This window comes from Drosophila takahashii, chromosome X (genome assembly GCF_030179915.1).
Source record: "Drosophila takahashii strain IR98-3 E-12201 chromosome X, DtakHiC1v2, whole genome shotgun sequence".
NCBI lineage: Eukaryota > Metazoa > Arthropoda > Insecta > Diptera > Drosophilidae > Drosophila > Drosophila takahashii.
The window spans coordinates 16,769,755-16,790,548 of NC_091683.1; the positions used below are offsets into that span (position 1 = coordinate 16,769,755).

Consider the following 20,794-nt stretch of genomic DNA (forward strand, 5'->3'; position numbering starts at 1 on the left):
TCAGTCTCGCATTCAATCAGCCTTTGGGGCCCGCTGCCTATCGTTATAATGATGTTGCCGGGATTCATCCTTGCCTTTTTGCTTTGACATCAACACCATCTACCATCTACCAAAGTCGTGATTTACTTTCCACCCGCACTTTTCCGCCGCCCACTTTTTCAACCAGCTGTCATCCGCTTTTCTCTCTCTTTCCCACTGTTTTCCTTGATTTTGGTGTGCGTGTGTGAGTTTGTGCGAATTTAAATGTTGCACAAATATGAAAAGCAATTTACATAATATCCTGCCAAGTGTAAAATGATTGTCAATTCTGTCTGCCACTGAAGCAAAGCGAATCGAGCGAACGGAACGAAATGGAATGGGTAAAGAAGGGAAACAGAAGTGGGAACAGAAGGGGAACAGAAGGGGAACAGAAGGGGAACAGAAGGGGATCGGAAGGGGAATGAAACCACACTAACCGTGGAAAATGGTGGCCTTAAATCGCTCCGATTGGATTCCACTTTATTTCTCCCTCCCCAACTCAATAATCCTCCGAGGTTGAGTGATAAATGGAGTAATATCGATGGTCTATAAGGAAATGACATAAATAAGGAAAAATTATGGGGGAAAATAAGGGAAATGTAGTTATAATTGGATTATTCAAGCGCCTGCTACTCGTTGAAAATAAATTCTTGAAATTCAAAATACCGACTTCTTTTTTCTTTAAAGAAGTTAATTTTAAAACAATATTTTGTACAAAATTACATTGTAAATCGCACACTCAAATTTCTTTTGTCCTCTAGAGTGGTTGGGTATCACAGAAATAAAAGAAAACTCGAGAGTCTGTGCTGGTGGGCGTCATAATTATGGGGACACTCGAGATGAGAATTAATTACACAATTTGTGAGCGAATCGAAATGAGACGAAGACAAGGCCCGCCGCATTAATTAGCGTTCATCAATCATGTTTGACCGCAGTAACAGCAGTGGAGTCGGTGACCAAGGACACTCGAGCTATCAAACACCCAGGCCAGCCCACCGCCCACAAGATCCTGCAGGACATGTCTCCTTTGCCGATGTCTGGTGCAAATATTGCGCAATTTGTCGTCATTATCCAGGATATTGAACCTCATAATGTGCGTCGACATCATCAATTTCAAAACGACTAAGGGGGTTGTATGACAAGAGTCATCTTTAAAAGACTGATGTCAAAAATGTAATAAGAAAATAAGCTTATCTCGGCCAGCCGAAGCTTATATACCCTTGCAGATAATTTCTATTAAATTATAAAATTTACAATTTTGAATTATTTTGACATGAATTTTTTTATTCTTCCTTGGGCAACTATATATTCGAAATTCCGAAATATTAATATATTTGATACTTCAAAGTGGTTGGCACAATGCGCGTTCTGAAAGGGGAAACTTTCAACCTACGTGTTCATATGAAACCAATTAGTCAAGTGTCCCCGCTTAAATAAATAAATCCTTAATTTTTTCTGAGGTAAAATGACGCTCAATTAGCCAGCGCCACTGAATTTTATTTCAGAATTGATATTTGAATTCTTTTTTCACTTGGTTTCCCATTCTGTGCTTAATTTTATGCGCCTTTTTTCATATGCTTCCTCGCAGCTGCGTTCATCACTAAAAACAAAGAAATATTTTATTTTTAACAATGAAGATCATATTTTCGACGCATTTACTTTAATGGTTTGAGCAATATGTCATGGCAGTCGGCGAATTCCAGTAAGTGTGCCGTATCGTATGTCTCAAGGCACAGTCCGCCGGGTCCCACAAACTCCCAATCTTTGAGGTCCAATTTGAACTTTTCGGCAACCGCATCCATCAGGTGTTTATATGGCGCTCTCTTGCCCATTGCATACCGTTGAATTGTCAAACGCCAGGTACTCTCTATAATCACGCTAACGGTCATTTGCTTCTTGCCCGACTCCATTACTCTTGCTCGCTTTCGATTGACTGATGAAAAATGAAAATCAACCAGCCCAATTGATGAGATGCAAAACTCTTGGCCTACTTGAATGGATTTTAATGACATATGCCAGTTTTAAATAACAAACCTTTGGAAATATCATAGTAAATGTGTTGAAAAATGCCAGTATTTTAAGTGTTTAGATATTCGGATATCAGAACAAATTTTTTGCATACTTTTTAATAGTGTCATGAATCCATGATACTTTCTGTGTGATTTTGAAAAACTAAAATTAAAGCCAATTTTTTAAAATATTTTCATAAAAGGGTACATTATGATTTCTTGCAAAAAAAGGACCAAAAAAAAAATGTCCATGTTTAAATGCCAATTTGAAATTTAATAACGAGTTTAGGAAGGTATGACAATCCATATTTGGATCAAAATTTGCGGTGTGTCGGCCAAAAAACGGTTTTTTTTGGAAGTTTGGGTTATAAACATAATATATAAATAGAAAATGTCGCAGTATTATAAAAATAGATTTAAAGTACTTCACAGTTATTCACAGATTCTGTTTATTAAATGGCAGGATGTAAAGACAATTGTTAATGGCACAACGTGTAAGCCCTTTTCCTCGGGACTTTGCTCCTTTCTTCCTTAGGATTTTCTTTCACCTTTTCCCATGGACTTTCCCCATTTGAACAGGTGAGACGCGAACGTGATGCTTGAATCTATGCAAATTTGCGTACACTCCGAATGCGGCAAACATGCACAAACACCGCGCTCCCTTTTCACCCCCCATTCACCCCCTTTTCACCCGTTCTAAAACCCGTTTTAAACCCCCTATCCACTGACGGTTGTGCATCATCAGCAACCCAAACAGAATCGTTAAGGGGGCTTGTTCCACTCGTGTTGCTGTTGCTGTTGTTTGCTTTTGAGGCCTTTCAAGCACTTGCTTATTATGCAGTCACGTGTATGTGTGTGTTTGGTGTGTATGTGTGTGTGCATCTGCATCTGCATATGTGCGAGTGTTTGTTGCCAGTGGCACAATTTGAACAATAAGTTGGCCCGACTGTTGAAGCATTCTGTCTGCCACTCAGCCGTCTGCATTTCAAAACTTAAACAGTTTATTAAGCGCAAACTAAAACCATAAAACAAATATTCAGACAAATACACTGAACGGAATTGTAAAGTGTCAGCAGGATGTTTAGTTATCGTGTGACCAAGTTTATAAAATACTTTCTGTATTTACATAAATCTATGTGTCACTTTAATGGTCTTCAAAGTTTTCCTTTTAATTATAAGATTTTTTTTCTATGTTATCGGTATTTGTATTTGGCATTGTTGCATAAGGAGTGATGCAAATAAACAAAAATGAAAAGATGCCAAAATTTGAAGTGTAAAAGGAGAATTTATTTTGTGGAGAGTAAATAAATGCACTATTCAAATGTGAACCAAGACCAAAATATCATTTAATAAATACGAAATGTACTTTAACAAAAGCGTTTAATAAGTTTCAAATTCTACACATATAAATATATTTCAAAGTAGTATTCTAGATGCAAGTCATTCTGGGAAAACGTGATTGTTTTCTAAAATGCAGTCGACTTCAGTAGCCCAAATTATATTCCTAAAAGAAAACAAATATTGGAATGGCAAATTGGAGAACCTCTTCTGCATTTCTAGCAATTCTTCGTTGTTTTGTTTTTTTCTCGTTTCGGTTTCGTAGAGGAGCTCCTGCAAATGGCAACAGGATCAAATAGTTGGCAGGACCGATTCAATTTACGAGGCGAATGCCTTTCCTCACATTTTGGCACTTGAAATTCATTGTCTGTCTGGAAAATGTTGTCAAGAATCTGGCAATTTCGCTAGTGTGTGTAAAACCAAAAAAAAAAAAGAGTGAAAGAACGAGTAAGAGATAGAGATAGAAAATAGAAAGAGAGGGTAGGCACACATACATATGGCCCATCATCTATCTGAATGGATATCGCGCGGCCCCGTTTGGTGCCATCTATCTAGTTATCTATCTCCAGCCATCTCTTTTTGGCCACTCTGGCCGTCCTTTTCTCTCCCCGCCACTCGGTGTAGTGCCATCTCTTTCGCTCACTGTGTATTGTTGCACGTACATGTCGTAGACTTTGTCTTTTGGAATAAAACTTCACTAAAAAATGAGCATGGCATGGCGTTGAGCATTTAAACTAGCTACAAAAACACCAGCAACACCTAGCATTTTTGCAACATCACGCCCCCTTGCCGCCTCTTTTTTACCTACGTGATTCGCATGCAGAAAATGGACACGTGTGTTGGTGTATTTTCTATATGGTGTCGTTTTTTTCTCCTATTTTTTTTTGGTTTAAGGGTGTGTGTGTGTGCGGTTGCCAAGACAAAATGCGGCTAATGTCCCTACTCTATACTTTTTTTTAGATTTAAAATACAGCGAAACATATCTATATAAATTATGCAATTCTTTGTTGTGGATTTTATGGCACTCTGGCCGTGAAAGAACTTTATCCGGGAAAAAAAAGAAGAAAAAAGCTCAACCAACGCTTAAAAGTGTGCTACAATTTTTGCTCAACCACTTAAATGGGGTGGCGGAAAAAAATCTAGAAAAAAGAAAATAAATAGAAAGAAGGAAGGGAGAAGCTGAGAAGGGAGAGTAGTTAAACAGGGAAACTTATTTCGTTGCTGTCGCTAATTTGGCTCAGCATCAGCCGCAGCAACATCTAGCGCATAATAATTGCCTACTCGCACAAGACTCGCTAATTGGCAGCAATTTTGCCAGCTTCCACGTTCTCAGCGGTTCGGTGGTTCGATGGTAGCCCATGGACTCAGGGGCTCGGTGGCTCAGTGGGTGGTGCCAAGGCATCGGTGGCTGAAAGCTGGAATTTCGGTTTTCAGCAATTAGCAAAACTTGCACTAATGGCCAAGAAATGTTTGCCTTTGCCAGTGGCAAATTGGAAATCCTGCCTCTTGCATTATTATTATGGATGTAGGTTTCGGTTTCGGATTCTGTAGGTTGATGGAATTATATCTCAAATTACCTGTTTCTCAAATAGCTCCTTGTTCTTGAATATTTTCTCTTAAAGTATAACATTAATATAAAGATTCGATTGTCATTCGTGTTATCCTTGAGTCTTATTCCGCCACATTTTTTTTTTCTAGAAAGAACTTCATCTCTCTGGGCTCTGTAATCGTATAGAAGAAAGTAGAAGAAAGGCAAGGCGAGTCCAAAGTAAATTATAGCACATAGCTTGTGCCACTTTCTCCTCTTACTTTTGACATTTATGCTGTGTACAGCGGAGTGTGTGGAATTATTTTGGGTGGTCGGTCCGCAGAAACTTATGCCAATTCATTAATTAGTCTGCCACTTGCCACGGAAAGCAGCGACAGCTTGACAAACTTTAACCCACCGAGTCTGTGATATTTTCACACAGAAAGAAAGCAAATATTTTGTAATATTTTATATTTTTTTTAAAATTTTTTACCATTTATTTTCAATTAAAACATTGTTCTAAAGAATTCGCGTTTTAGATTTTTGATCGTCTTTACTTAATAACGTTTTTGTTTATTAACCATTTGGTCGCATATTATTTTCTCAGTGTAGCCGCACATGTTTCGTTTGCCTTTCCTTGTGCAAATTTCAACACGAAGTGTGTAACTCGATATGACCTTCTACTTAATAAAGGCTCTTCATATTGCCGCACTGGACATGAGTCCTTATTGTTGCTGCCGTGCTGTTGGTGTTGCTGCTGTTGGTGTTGCTGCTGTTGCTGCTGCTGCTGCTGTGTTTTGCCATCGCATATATTCCATATGGGCACTTCCAAAAAAAAGTCCACCAAGCCAAAAACCTTGAAACTTGAATAAAACATATTTCCACATGATTTTGCCCCGATATTAGTTTCTAATTAGTTGGATACTGAGCTTAACTACAAATTTGGAGTATAGTTTGATTTATTTTATGACAAACCCCACCAATATACGCAAAAAACCGTTTTTGGCTATTTTTTTGTTATTTTTTGGACCTGTCTTCTGTTGTAAATTTATCCTATAGGAATGCTCATATGTGACAATTTTCTGTACTGAATGCTTCATTCACATGCTAAACTATTAAGTTAAAAGCAAAACATACAGCAATTGAGAGATAGAGGTAAAGAAATTCGCTTTACAAAACAGTCGGAAAAAATGTCCCGAGCGACATGTCCCGAGCGAATGTGGTTGAAACTGCATAAAAAAAAAAACGGCAAAAAATTTTTGAGTAAAACCAAAAGCATTTCACAGCGACATGTTTGAACAACATTCTAAAAAAAATCGCATTCAAATATTCCATCAGAATTTGCTAATTTCTGGTGTTGTATGAACTTCCCCGAAATCCACTTCTATTTTTGTCCCGAGCGAATACGGCAGTTTTTTACCGATATCTTAAAAACTAGAAGTGGTACAAAATCAAGATTTTTACCAAAAATAGAGCTTGGGAAGAGTGAAAAGAAAAGCCCATAATTAAAATTAAAATCCATTGTTTTACAATTTTTTTTCAACTTTAAAGGTGTGCAAATGTCCCGAGCGACATTTTGGAAGTGCCCATATTCAATGCGCGTGGCCATCGCCTGATCCCAGGACATAGGACATATAGCCCATCCAGCTCCATTCTGTTGACTCTATTGCTGTTGTGTTCATCGCCTCAAGTTGGTTCAGTTTATTTGATTAGTTCGTGTGTGTGTGTGTGCTTACAGATATGTGTATTTTGTATCTGTGAGCTCCATTGTCCATGTATTAGTGTTGCCACGGCCGATAAAGTTTCAGCAGCTGCAAATATGGCAAACAATTTCACAAAGTGGCCAATGGCAAAAGTTTGCCACTGCCAATCGTCTTATTAGCTAATCGTTGACTCTGCTCCTTCCCTTTCTCCTTCTCTCTCTCATTTAGTTTCATTCTCCCTTCTTTCTTTTCTCATTTGGCACCTAATTAGTTGACTTGTCCAAGCAACTGACTAAAAGGGGGGTTCGAGGAATAAGATCCAATGAATTGTCTTAAATTCGCCCCTTGGCTGGCTTTAATTCATTGTATTCAATTAAGGGCGAATTTCTAATCCCATTTAAGATGCTCAATTCCAGACTTATTAAATGTGTATGCTCCTATAATCGTTAACTGATTTTAGTTATTGTGTATCAAGTCTTTATAAATATTAGCCCTATTTTTGAGAGTCTTTGAATGTTTTCGGGTTTAGTTTTTTGTGCAATTTGGTTGTTCTTATTAATAGCTATCAAAATGTAGAAGAAATTTTTCAAATCGGACCATTCATTTAAAAGTTATGAGCAAAGCAAATAATGGAAATCAAGCAGTGCAAGCAGTCGATATGATGCATGCCTATTTCCATCTCTCTCGAACATCCTTTAGCGTTTTTTTTTGTATGATGAAAGCCTATTAAAGGCATAGCTCAAAATATTTAGTCAAAAATCTTTAATAAAAACAAGATTCTTTGAAGAATTTAATATTTCCTATAAGAAAAACCCATCTGAAAAGACACCTCTGATGTTTCGCATATAATCTGATATTTAGATACTTCTCGTCGGAGGAGCTTTTGCCTCTTTAACCCGACCCAATAAAATGACCTTATCGGGGCAACACCATCTCCATCTTGGCTTTTCGGTATGGTGTGGTGTGTGTTTGAGCCTTTTGGGATTGCGGGTCCAAAGGATGTGTCCTTATCTAAGGCAAAACATCGCAGTCTCGTTCACTTGCAACTTTTGTACAAGACTTTTCTCCTTTTTTTTTTTGAGATTGTGGGGGTGCGCTAAGGATATTCTCCTTTGGCTTTTCATTAAAAAGTCTACGCCTATCGGAGCGTGTTGATCTTTTAACTACGACTAGTCGCTCTCTTTCTATTTTCCCAGACTCCCGTTCTTGTGTTTTTACCTTTTGTCTGGAGGAGAGGAGAGCGTAAAATTGTCGAGTTGTGCAGAAAATTTTATTGCTGAAAGGTGCTAAAATGAAAAGTGCTGATGCCAAATGCTGATGGCACTTACTAGGGGTGGTATTTTCCTATCTTATTTTTGTTCCTCGCTTTTCCGAGCGTTCTTTTTTATTTTCTAGCACCAAGACTTCCGTGTTTCTTCGGCTGATAAACTCAAGTTGGCACCTTTTCTTTAATTATTTAAATTAAAAATTGCCCCAGCCAGCGAGGCAGTCAGGCAGCCAGGAGGGAGCCCACTTGAAGTGTCGACTGGAGGCACTTGGCACAGTTTTCAATCTCTAGCCACAACGAAACTGGCGCGTTTAATTAAGCAAAGTGGCCACCTTTTTAGCCCCATCCCCATTTTAGCTGCGGCTTTTTGGATTTCAAGAGTTTGTCTCCTCGTCCATTCCCCTTTTTCCTCTTTTATTTATTCCTCTTTCCTTTTGGCCTGAGACCGAGAACGAAACTGAAGCTGAAGCTAAGCTTTCCTGCTAATTTTGTCTAATTTTGCAAAAAGCAAAATGCAAAAACGCAAAAAGCGGGCGGAGTTATAGAGGACGTTGGCTTTTCAGCTGAAAGGCACAGGCACATTTCCCTGTCTCGTTTTTCCCTATTTTTTGCATCGTGAAAGTATTCCGTTTCTTTTGTCTTTTACCTGTGCCAAAACGAAGTGCCAGCCGCCATAAAGGCTTGCCACTCCAATTGCAGCAAGGAAGTTGCAAAGTGCTTCCTTCTGCAGACCCGCCCACATTTTTCCCCAGCAGCATTTCCCATTTTGGCCATTTGTTGTTGCAGCGGCGACTTGAGTGCGGAGCCATCCATTCCTTTGGAGCACTTAAAAACAAAGATGTAGCTAGATGTTGAGTTCAAATTTAGTAGAATATTTTCAAAGCTACTTTGGTTTGAAAGTTTAATATTCAATATGTTAATGTATTCAATTCAAACTTAAACGTTATTTTAACACAATATTTATCAATGAGTTAAGCAATTACTTTCGAATCAATTCAATCTAACCAATACAGGTTCTATTGGATTATGGGCTAAATTTAACAAGAAAATTCAGACTGCATTATTGGAATTAAAATACTTCGATTTTCAAAGTAATTAAATCGAATGGATAGCAAATTTATTTGAGGCATGAATAATTTGCCAAATAATTTCCAAAGCAGTGTCATCATATCATATTGAATTTCCAAGGCAATCAAATTAAATGCTAAACTATTTGAGGTTAATTGCAAAACATCTTGAGAGAATCGCAACGGTAAAGGCAATTATGCCATAAAGTCTAGGAAATATTGCAGTAGGCTTTAATCATCTAATGACACGACCTCGAGCAAATCGAATTAAACAAACGAAGGAGTTTCGTTGATTGCAACTAGAACGAAAACACACTCATCAAGAAGCCACCGTGGCCGCCGCTTGCCAGATTAATATCCTGTCATCTAATTTGTTCCAATCCTGAATCCTGTCTCGCATCCGATTCCAGCTGTCCTGGCCAAAGTTCCCTGCCTGATGAATTGCGGTCGAAGCGAACATCGCCATCAGCAGACAAATGCATTCTGGGCCAAAGGCACCGGCGAAAAGCCACAGATGAATCCTTTTTTCCTCTTCCCTCTCACTTCTCACTTTTCCATTACTTTTATTATTTTTCGCTCTGTGTGTTGTGTGCCCGCCTCGAAGAAAATGGAAGATTTCTTAATTTTTCATTTTGTTGTGCCCCAGTAATGTGTGCTTTTCTATCACACTCTGTCTTTTTATTTTTCCCACCCGACTTTGCGTTGGCTTTTTGTGCAGATTGAAAAGCGCAGTCAAGCAGTACTTATCCACCTAGACCCACCATTTTCAAATTGAACTTTTGTGGCAGGAGGGTACGTACATGTATACACCCAGAAAAAAACCAGATATGAAATGATAATCATCTCAATTTGAAATGCTCGACTCCCAATCATGTAACTTTACGCGCTATCTCGCTCTATTTCTAATTGAGAGTATCGTCATATTGCTTCTCACTCTCCTTTTCCAAGTCAGAGAATCTCCGAAAGGAAGAATTCGGCAAAATAATATTATATGATATCAATTTTACCAGTAGTACATGGTAAAAACGATATCCGTATAAATTTACCTTGCTCATATCGATTTTATTCCTGCGTATTTTTTTGTGTGTATATTTAGGTACCAAAAAATACAAGTGGAATCTTTCGTTATTATCCAGAAGTCAGACTAGACAGCAATCAAGACAAGTGCAGGTGCTCTCGTCCCGTTCTGAAGGAGGAAAGCAGAAACCAGAAACCACCCACCCACAATTCACGTTTTTTAAATCATATTTTACGCTCAATTATTGACGTTCAAAGTCGAGGATGTCGCAGACAATGACAAACTAATGGCTGTCTTTTTTTTTCCTGCGAGATGGCGGATTGGGGTGGCCCAGGAAAGTCCCGACAGTCAAGTCAATGTCAAAGGACACGGAGAGGACTGTCATTTGGCACTTAATAACTCAGCGTTGCTAGCTGCTCTTTCCTTTCCCCAGGCTCAAATGACAATTTGTAAAGCTTTCAATGGAGCAGCGCCTATAAAATATCTACGTGATGACTATGATGTGGCACCACCACCACCACCATCGAGTAAAAGCTGTAAGGCAGCGAAGGAGGGTGGATTCTTTCGATTTTTTTCATTTCAAATTGTCGAAGGTGCCTCTCGCCAGTAATCAATCACTCAATCAATCAGCAAATAATATGCAATGCAATTTCTCGTCTCTACAAAATGTTTGCCAGTCGAAAACTTCCGCTAAAAGGAAGCTCATTGTGGCTAATGGTGGTCGGATGATTCAGATTCTGAGTCAGAGTCAGGGGTGGTTGATTGGGCCTTCAACTGGCAGCCAATCAACTGGGAAGGTAATAATTGTAAGCCTCGAAATCAAAGTCGAGTAGGCCAAAGGATATTCAGATGATGAAAAGGAAGTTCCCAAACACACAAACATACAAACGCACAAACAGACAAGAAAAGCGTCCCGTTTCTCATTTGCCAAATGTACTCTTGCTATCCATTTGATGTCTAATTTTTTTTCGATTTTTTTTTTCAGCAAATTATTTATTGCTATGTAGTTGGACTCTTACCGAGTTTCTTAATGCATGAATTAATTTTAAAAAAATAAATGTATTGAATAACCAAATAAATAAATTAAAAATAAATTCAACAATCGGAATATATTTAAATAAAAATGTAAAAAAAATAAATAAATTAAACAATAAATACACCAGTAAATTACCCATTTTATCCACTTATTAATTTAGTTAAATATTGTAAATTATAATTTAATTATAAATTCTTTTATGAAAATTTTGCAATTTAAATAGAGGGTATTATTATTAGGTCGATTCGCTTGCTTATGTAGAGTTTAATTTTTTGATTTTCATTTGTTTTTCGTGAAATAAATTTCGCAGTGACCAAGCAGCTCTTGTGGCGCAAAACTTCGATGATTAACTTTTTCGATTAACTGAAAACGCACACAGACACAGGACACACACAAACACACACACGCAAACGCACACAGGCACAGACACATGCGCTGCAATGGAAAATAGGAAAAATAAGCAAGCAAACAAACAAACAAACAACAAGAACAACCAGTAGCAGGGGCAAACTGAAAACTTTTCATGGCGATAAACAATTTTCAGCGTTTTCTGTGCTCAGTCAACTTCCCAAATCCACCCAGTGTTTAGATATATACTTATATACGTGTATGTCTGTATATTTTTATGGCATAAATTTATTTTAATGTCTATGCTTAACAATTTCCAGTGCAGAGAAGTAAGTCCCCATCCCTTTCCCCTTCCCCCGCCCCTGTCCACTGGACTATACACTCAATCAGCTGCCGCCTAGCCAAAAGTTTCCAGCATGCCACGCCCACTCCCCCATTTCTTCGCCCTTTCTGCCGGAACGAACTTTTGCATATTGATAAGGAGAAGCCAAGGAGCGAAAGCTGTGCCAGATAAAACAGATTAAAGGCAACGGAAAAAGAAACCAAAATAAAAATAAGAAAGGGCGGGAGGATATAGACAACCTGAAGGCAAGACATCTAGGCATACACAGAGAATATTTATTTTTAAAGTTTCCAATATTAAGAAATATTAAAAAATATTTATACCCTTGCAGAAGTATATATATTCTTGATCAGCATCACCAGACGAGTCGATCTAGTATGTCCGCCTTTCTGTCCGTCTGTCCGTCCGTTTGTCCGTCAGTTTGTCCGTCCGTTTGTACGCAAACTAGTCTCTCAGTTTTAACGCTATCAGGCTGAAACTTTCCCAAAAATAAATAATAAATTAAAATATAATAATATTATCCAAAAATGTAGGTCTAGATTTCCCACAGTGAATCCCACCACACACCTCTCTTTATCTATTTGTGTTTTATTGTTTTTCTCTGGTTGTTTCGTTGCCTTTTTTTCCTGGAATCTGATTGATGTCTGTCAGTTATGCGTATGTGTGTGTTTTTGCAATCCCAGGAATCCTTTTATCAAAGAAAGGAGGCAGTGAAAGGCGGTGGAAAAGTAATAATTATAGGAGCTTGTTTGGGCCTGGGGCAATTGTTCGTGATGATAAATGATTTGGGAGTTTCGGATTTGGGAAAACGGGAGTTTTCCCCACACTCCCCCAGATCATCAATAATTCCTAACACACAAAAAAAAAAAAAAACGGAGAAGATATATTCCAGACCCCCATGGAGTCACAACTAATGAGGCCATCAGTCGGAGAGTTGCCGCAATGCCAGCTGTAAAATATTCAAATAGAACAATCAAAAGTAATCTACCAAGTTGCTTTTGGGAAGCCCTCAAGGAGGTGCCAAGAAAGCCAAGGCAAATACAAGAAAAAAATGCGAAAAACCGAAGAAAAAACAATAAAAACTTCTGCAGGAAAATTTCCCCAACGAGCAATTCTTTTTTTTCGGTTCCTTTGGTTGCGAGCAAAAGTAAAACAGAAATTGAGTAAAGCATACAAAGAAGCGAAGCCAAAAAAAGGAAAACCCAAAACCGAACTTAAAAGTAGCGTTCAAAAAAAAATGAACGAAAAAGGAAACTGTGGCAACAATTTTTACGTATGATAAGCGGGGATGTGGATGTGGATGGAATGGGAGGCTCAGAGGCTGTGTACTTTTCAAAACTGTTTTAAAAGCTTAACCACGGGAAAACTGCGAATATTCCCTAATGACACAAGAAAGGGGGTGGCTGTCGGTGTGTGGAAAGTCGGAAAATTTGGCACAAAGCAAAGGGAAGTGAAGTGGCATGGTGATGAGGGCCTTGTCCCAGAAAAACCAAGACGAAAACGAAGTGTGAGCAAGTCTGGCGAGAATAGTCGGAAAAGCCAGAACAGAACAGAACGCATTTCCCCAAACAAGTAAAAATGGGGATTGGAGAAAAAGGCGAGTTTTTCCCGAGACCTGCGACTCAATTGCTGTGAATATCTGCATAGGCGTAATCAAGGTTCTTGGGGGATTGCCAATGGCTCTGGAAATGTGGCCAAAAAAATTAGTGCGGAGATTGAGCGCAGAACGAATCAATACACTAGATAATCGACAGCCAAGTTCGCTTAGAGCCAAATTTATTTCAAATTTTATTTAGAATTTAAAGAAAGAAATTTAAAATGTTTCCTAAAACTCAGAGTCCAATTTAAGTCGTTTTTTGGGCGAAACTATGAAAATATTGATCCAAATATGGATTGTCATACCTTTCTGAACTCGATATTAAATTTCCTAACGATTGGCATTTAAACCTTGACATTTTATTTATTTTTATTTTTTCGCAAAAAATCATGGGGTACCCCTTATATAAAAAAAAATTTAAATTTGGCGAAAATTTTATTTTTCCAAAATCACACGGAAAGTGTTATGGATGTTTTGATAATTTTATTATCTGTTCAAAACAGTATGTATTTTTGGTGTAGGACAATTTTTGACCAAGTTACACCAAAAAAACCAAAAGAAAAATTCCAATTTTTACCAAAAACCCAGATCCAAATTTTAGTTATGATTTTATGCAACTTAAACCCAATTCAACTTTTTTTTTTACAGAAATGACAACATTATTAAACGTTTCCGGGCATAACTGACTTTTTTATTTATTCAAAAAGTTAACTCTGCCTCAATTACAATTTCAATGCAGTTAACGCCCCTCTGTATTTTCCTTTTTTTGCCCATCTCCTTGCTGGAATCAAATTGAATTACCAAAGAGATAAGGCAAACTCTCTTTCACTTTGCAAAGAGAAAGAAGGGAAAACAGACCCGCTGCTTTTTCAAGAAGAAGTAAAAACAAAGAAAGAAATTTCGGTCTCATTGCCAGTGTAAAATTGTAATTTTTACACCTTCACAGCGCCAAAAAAAAAATTGAAAGAAGCCCCCGGAAAACTGGCATTTCCACTCCCTCCCCCGGGAAATGCTGGCACTTGAGGAACTTTTAGTGCGTCTCAATGCGCATTTTAAATAAAATAGAAATTCAATTTACTTTAAATAAGCGACCAGGTGGGTGGGGATAACAAGGTGACAGGCGGACGGGCGACACGTCAATGCCAGAGTTTCCACAGCTTTTCCGCCGCACAAATGAAATGTAGAAAATCTACAGCAAAGAAAAACGAAAGAAAGAAAAAACTTTTCTTTTTTTAAATGAACTTCAAATTGACTAAATGTGCTAGAAAAAGGTGCGATGCTCCGGCTCCTTGGGGAAAAGCTGGCGAGCGTTGGGAAAACTGTAGAAAATCAAGAGGCCTGGAAGGGGGTGGGTGGCTATGTTCTTTGGGGTGGCAGACGAATATAATTAAGCGGCGTTTAAAATGCTTGTACTAAGACACGCTGCGAAGCAGGCTGAAATTGTGGGTGGCGGCGTTAATTGGGAGGCTGGTTTGATGGGTAGGAAAACTCGAAAAACTTTCCACAAAGTTTAATTTAAATATGAATGAGCATTTTCCCTCCTATCCTCCGCACTCGCCCCTTTTCTTTCTTCTTCGGTCTTTCTCATTTCGTTTAAAATATATGGATTTCTTTGCCTGCCACACTTGTGGTTTTTCGCGTAATGGAATTTATGGTTCTCTTTCAGATCTAAATTTCAGTCTTTTGCTAATTTAAATTGTAATACTAACTGTTATATGAAATATTAATATTAAAATATTATTATGATTCATTTTGCAAGTCAATAAATAAATTTTCAAACCTTTAAAAATCATAAAATGCTTTAGTCAACAAATATTACTTTTCTTAAGGTGTATTTATTTCAAAGAATCTTCCATGTTTCCATAATATTATAATTCAATTGAATTTCGAAATATAATAAGTGTAGCTTGAATTGGTTTCAAGTGGGCAACTGCGGGTGCTTTAAATCCGTCAAAAGACCTGAAATAGGCGCTTATGTTTTTGTGTTTATGCTGCGAAATGAGGAAAATCCTTCCGTTGAGATTGGTCGTTGCTTTGCTTTTGCATGGCTTGGGCAACCGACTTAAAGGGGCATTATAAATTGCTCCCTAATCCGTGGGACTTAGGGGCTCCTCTGCTGTTTGTTTTCATTGCCACGAAAAGCGGGGCAACAAATCCGAGGGTGAGAAGTCTCTGGCTTTGATTTCGCTTTATGTTCGCATCACAACAGATTTGCTGGCCATATTGTTATCTGGCTTTTCCTTTTTTTTTCCTCCCATTTCTGTTTTTTGTTTTTGTTGCCAGGTGATAAGGCAAATCGTGGGCGTGGCCGTGGCCATAAACCGCAAAAAGGGATAAAGAGAAAAAAATAAAGGTGTTGGTGGGGGAAATGCCGGTGAAATCGTTTTCGCATAATTATAAAGCAGCTCTCGAGTGCACTCGCAGAAAAGTAGTGAGTGGGTGGGTGGTTGGGCGGTTTGGGCTAAGGACACTGGATTGTGGGTGTGGTCCATTGATGGCCAGGCGCCAAACTGTCGGCCGCCAAAAGCACCCCCCTCTCCACTCCACCTCTCACTTGGTTTTTCCCAGAGAAAAAAATGCGAGAAAAACAAACAAAAACAGACATAAATACAGTTGGGGATTTATATCGCCCTCTGTATGTGTGTGTGTGTGTTTTTTTTTTATTCTGGTGTAAGGACACTTGTAACCACTTGTGAGCTAGACAGAGAAAAAACCTCTGCCTCTGTCTCTGTCTCTTTCCCCTTTGCTCTAATCTATTTATTGAATTTATTTTTGCTGATTTTATTAAAGCGCGCAAAAAGCAAGAAAAACAATTTTTTTGGACACAAAAATATATTGACATTGGAAAAGGCGGAAAGGGGGCGGGGCTGAAATTTCGATGGAAGTGGATTTTCTTGGCGCCTGGCATAATTAAGTTAGAACCTTTTTTGCCGCCGCCGTTTTTGTGACGTGACTGGGGGTTTCTCTCCCAACCCCCCAAAACCCACCACCCTCTTCAGCATCCTTGATTGTTATTGTTGTTGCTGCTGCTGAAAGGACGCCCTGATTGCTCCTCGATGGCAAAAGGATGTGTCTAGGACACGCTCTCAAGCAGTTAACACACTCGACTGTACTTAGCCTAAGCCCAGGGAAACTAAAAGCTGGGCAAAAATAATAGGGGTGAAAATAAATGGAGGGAGGGTGAAATGAAAGCAAAGGCTTTTGGCTTTTCTTCTTAAAAAAAAAGCAAGCAAATGGTTTGCTAAATGATAATCCCGATAAGAAAATGGGGCTCAGATTTGGGCTCTTTAAAGTCCGATCATCATCCATCAAATAGAATTAGGCTCAAGATATTTTAAACCAGTCTTTAAAGTCTTAGTATTTGGTTTTGTATTTTAAATTGAAAAGGGGGGCAAAAGCAATGACTTTGACAGATTGCTATTTAGTTTTCAAAATTTCCACTTTAAGCCATTTCAGTCTAATTAATATTTTTGGTATTTATTAATATGTGGCTTTAGTTTTTCAATTTTAAAATTATATAAAATATGTTCTTTTTTTTGCTTTCCAGAAAATGTTTCTCTACTTTTTGTTTTCAAAATGAAACCATTTTATTTAAAATAAATACAGATGCGCTGCCATACATTGCATTCGATTTCAATTAAAAGAAGCCGGTAAAGTTATCTGGGGCTTTGCACTTTTGTGTGGTCTAGATAAATGGAAACTACATTGATTTTACCCAATCAACGGATTTAAGCCAACAGCATCCTGTGTTCTCTGTTATCTCATGGCTCTCGACTCCCCGAATAAACTTTTGTCAGTCATCTCCCATTTACCATTTCCCACAACCCATTTTCCATTTTCCATTTCCCCTGTCCGCCCCACTTGAATACACGCTCTCAAAACACACATCCATTATTTCCAATTCAAACTTTACCAATTACAAATCTGCCGTCAACTTTTCGCATATTTTTCCCCCAGATTATCCACATGCAGAGCCAACAAAATAAACTTAACCCCCTCTGCAAAAAAAAGAACGAGAACGAATGATTTCCACTAATTGTGAACATTTTTCAACAATTCCCCCCTCGCCTATTGTTTATACAATATGCAAACTGGATACATTTAACTTATACATCTGTATTATTCTTTTTTCCAGCTGGTCGGCGGTGAATTCGACATGGAATTGAATTTTGTGATACAGGATGCGCAGAATATCAAACATATGCTGGAGCTGCTGGATCATTGTCCGCCCAATTTGCAGGTAAGTTGTTTCGCCGTCAGCCGAAAAACACGTCCCCAATAGAAAGTAACCGGCAAATCCCAGATTTTCGACACATATATCGCGGCTGCCGTTTGCCGGTGACTTTTTAATAGAATTTAATTCAATTCGCGCGCTGCGGCATCAAAGAAAATTAACAACGCAAGGGGCGTGGCAGCCGAAATTGCGCGTAATGAAAACGCAACATCAACACGAAATGCCTTTCAACTCGCTCCGCCAGCTTTTTTTTCCCCCTTTTCCTCGGCGGCGGTTGGCTTTTCTTTTTTTCCCCCCCGATTTGCATATGAATAAGGGTTACACGAAAAGAAAAGCAACTATCTGAATTTATGACTTTAAAACGGAAAAAAAATTGATATGAAACGATGATCGATTTGATATGATCGAAATGTAAGCGACATGTTCTACTTAGGCCAGTTCGAATTTCGAATGCATCATTCCCCTTGCTCTTTTTCGAAGTCAAAGAATCTGCGAGAGAGAGAAATCGGTGTTGCATGGTAAAAACGATATTCGTATAAATGCCATAAAAGCCAGAAATTTACTATGAGCACATCGATTTGATCCCGGGTTTTTTTTGTTTTTGTGTTTAGTCCTAAAAGGCGCTGTCACTGTTTCATGTGTTCTTTTTAACAAAACGTTCTACTTCCCGCCGACTTTTTACAAAATTTGGTTGTATTTGCTGTTATTATTATTATCAATTATGAGTGGAACACCTTTTTTTCTCACTGTATTTGTGTACGGGGGGCGTGGCCGGTGTTCTGTGTGTCAGGGTGCTTCTGTGTTTGCGCTTAACAATATTTTACACCTGACGTTGTCGCTGCTCGCTCGCTTGTGCCATCAAATTATTAGCATGACTGCTGGCGAAAGGATCCAGTAACTTTTCATGTGTGTGTGGGTGGTTTTCCTCGTATTTTTCCTCTTTTTTCAAGCCACTCCACCCCACTCCATGCATGTGTGTGATGACAGGAAGTGTTTCCTCCTGGCAGACTGAGTGGGTCGCTGGTTTTCTGGTTGTTGCCGGTGTCATCCAAAGTGCGAAGGCGCAGACATCGGAAGTTGGAGCTACAGAAGCTATATATCCCTATATATGTATATATATCACACTCACATCTATAGACGTATTACACCCAGTGTACAATCGCAACAAAGTTGCTGCTTTATGAGTTTACATTGCATTGGTTCGTTGACCCTCTTGAAATTCAACCGTTTAACCACTGCAAAAACACGGTGGATATGATGATAAAATTCCACAGATAATGAACTTTATTTCGCACTTTAGCGCGATTTCAGTATCAAATGGCATATTTTTCACATATTAATGGGAGAATAACAACATGTTTGTTGGAATTTGATGCTTTAATCTTTGGAAAATATCATGTTTTTGTACTAATTAATTTGGTATTTAAAATGGGTTTTCTTACGACATTTTATATACAATATTTTTGATCCAAATGATATATTTGAATTTTTCATACCACTTCAACTCTTTGTCTCTGATTTTATTTAGGTGTGCGTACAGAGTGTGTGTGTGTTTGTATAGCTGGGTGGCTTTTGTGGGTGGTGGTGGTGGGTGGCAAGTGGTTTCTGGCATCTTTTACCTGCCTTCAAGTGCGTAAGTGCGTTTGTTTGTGCGTCACAAACAAGCTATCCATTTAAGAGCGTCTTACATATGCAAACCTCACGCCCAGTAAAACCACCCACCAGCCACCCCCTCATCACCACCCACAGTAACTACTCTTTAATGATATGCGTCAGTTGCTTGTTTCCGCTTTGTTGGCATAGATGTTTGCTCTTGTTGCGGTTGAAGCTTCACAATTTATTTGGCTTTTTAAATTAATGAAAATTGTCAGTGACAAATTTTGGCAAAGTGTGCGTGTATCGTTGGGTGGCTGGGTGGTTGGGTGGTTGGGGAGGATAGGCTGCTACGAGCATGTGTCCCTGGATTGTTGGCATATGTAAAACAAGCATCAAATATGCATCACCCGGTGTGGCAACGTTGTTAGATTTTCCGGCGCCAAGATCTTTTACTTCATTTGGCATGCGAGGCAGGTGTGAGCCACCAATAGCACCACCCAGCCACCCAACCAACCACACGGCAATCACCCACTGAATTTACAGCAATTTTATGGGCACTCCGTTTTATGCAGCCTTTCATGGGGTATTACATGTTAGTCCCAAAAGTTTACACGGAAGGGAATAGCTGGAATCTTGGAAGGTATATAAATTTGTAATGTTGTAACTACATATGCAAAGGAATTTCCATTTAATATTTACATTAAAGTTATAGCCATCAGATTTCTCTTCGAAGAAACCATAATCTGATATTATCGATTATTATTAACATTTCGGAAACATCGATGGTTTGAGACCATTATCGACAGAATCGCTCAGCTAAAAAATTTTATTTTAAATGTATTTTTTTAGAACACGACGATATTGAACTTGGTTTTAATTGCTTAGTTTAGTTTGTAATTTATGTTTATTTTCTCTAATTTTCCTTATTATCGATAATATCGATATATAATATATTATTGGAAATTAAATCTTAAAGCTAAATCTAATGACTAAATCGTATAGCTAGGGTGTTCCAAACTTCGAACCTTAAACTTGGCCAAATAAATTTGCTTTCCTTCGTCGTTTTGCGACTGGTGTTGAGTAAACATTTTGCATGTAACGGAGGCGACTTAAATGATTTATGCTCAACTACAGTGCCCAGTCGTGTGTCCCCTGAAATGAGTTCGACCCCCTTTCTCAGCCCCCCCTGGTAACAACACCCCTGATATTTCAGCATCAGCCGTTGCTCAATTGATTCGGCACGTAACTGAGCCAAGTGCAAATAACAGTTTTAGTCCTTGTCCCGCCGACAGGTGACACGCCCCCGCTAAGCCCTTTACTTTCTGCTTTTTTTTTTCTTCGGCCTCTACCTGACGGCCATAACATTTTATACTCCCGACAATAAATTCTTCGCCCCTTGGTCGTCGGCGTCGTGTTTTCCCTTTTAAATCAAAGCTTCCTCCTGGAAATTAAGGCCGTAATGCGGCGGCCCACCAGAGTCACCGGAACCAACGGAACTGAACTGAACCTACAACCTACAAAATAACCCCATTCACCGCCTGAACCGCCGCATATTTGTCCCGGCTCGTCGGCTGTGTGTATGCCCAATAAAATTTTACAGCCTTTGCCAGCTCAGCAATTTGCGTAACTCTTGCCACAGTCAAAAAGAGCTCAAAGGAACGGAACAGAAAGGAACAGAACAGAACAGAACAG

At 38.7% G+C, this 20,794-nt stretch overlaps 2 protein-coding genes across 21 annotated transcripts in view; one reads left to right on the forward strand and one right to left on the reverse strand.

Moving 5' to 3' along the window:
• rg (A kinase anchor protein rugose) overlaps nucleotides 1–20,794 on the forward strand; it is a 187,893-nt gene that overhangs the window by 112,910 nt on the left and 54,189 nt on the right. For all 20 annotated transcript variants that reach the window (XM_044393575.2, XM_044393585.2, XM_070219271.1 and 17 more), the window contains one exon: nucleotides 17,408–17,512. In XM_044393575.2, the coding sequence (XP_044249510.1) occupies nucleotides 17,408–17,512 (105 nt within the window). The remainder of the gene's footprint in view (nucleotides 1–17,407; nucleotides 17,513–20,794) is intronic.
• Nucleotides 1,459–2,004, reverse strand: LOC108054350 (uncharacterized). The gene is made up of 2 exons (XM_017137256.3): nucleotides 1,678–2,004; nucleotides 1,459–1,618 (listed from the first exon to the last, which is right to left on the reverse strand). Exons 1-2 carry the CDS (start codon nucleotides 1,926–1,928, stop codon nucleotides 1,546–1,548), a joined length of 324 nt encoding a protein of 107 aa, XP_016992745.3. The 5' UTR covers nucleotides 1,929–2,004; the 3' UTR covers nucleotides 1,459–1,545.

Bases quoted from the DNA above. Each gene is read 5' to 3' on its own strand.
- LOC108054350 (XM_017137256.3), bottom strand. From the start codon at position 1,928: ATGGAGTCGGGCAAGAAGCAAATGACCGTTAGCGTGATTATAGAGAGT. The intron at 1,619-1,677 runs GTAAATGCGTCG...CTTTGTTTTTAG, and splicing joins ATATTGCTCAAACCATTAAA to TGATGAACGCAGCTGCGAGG.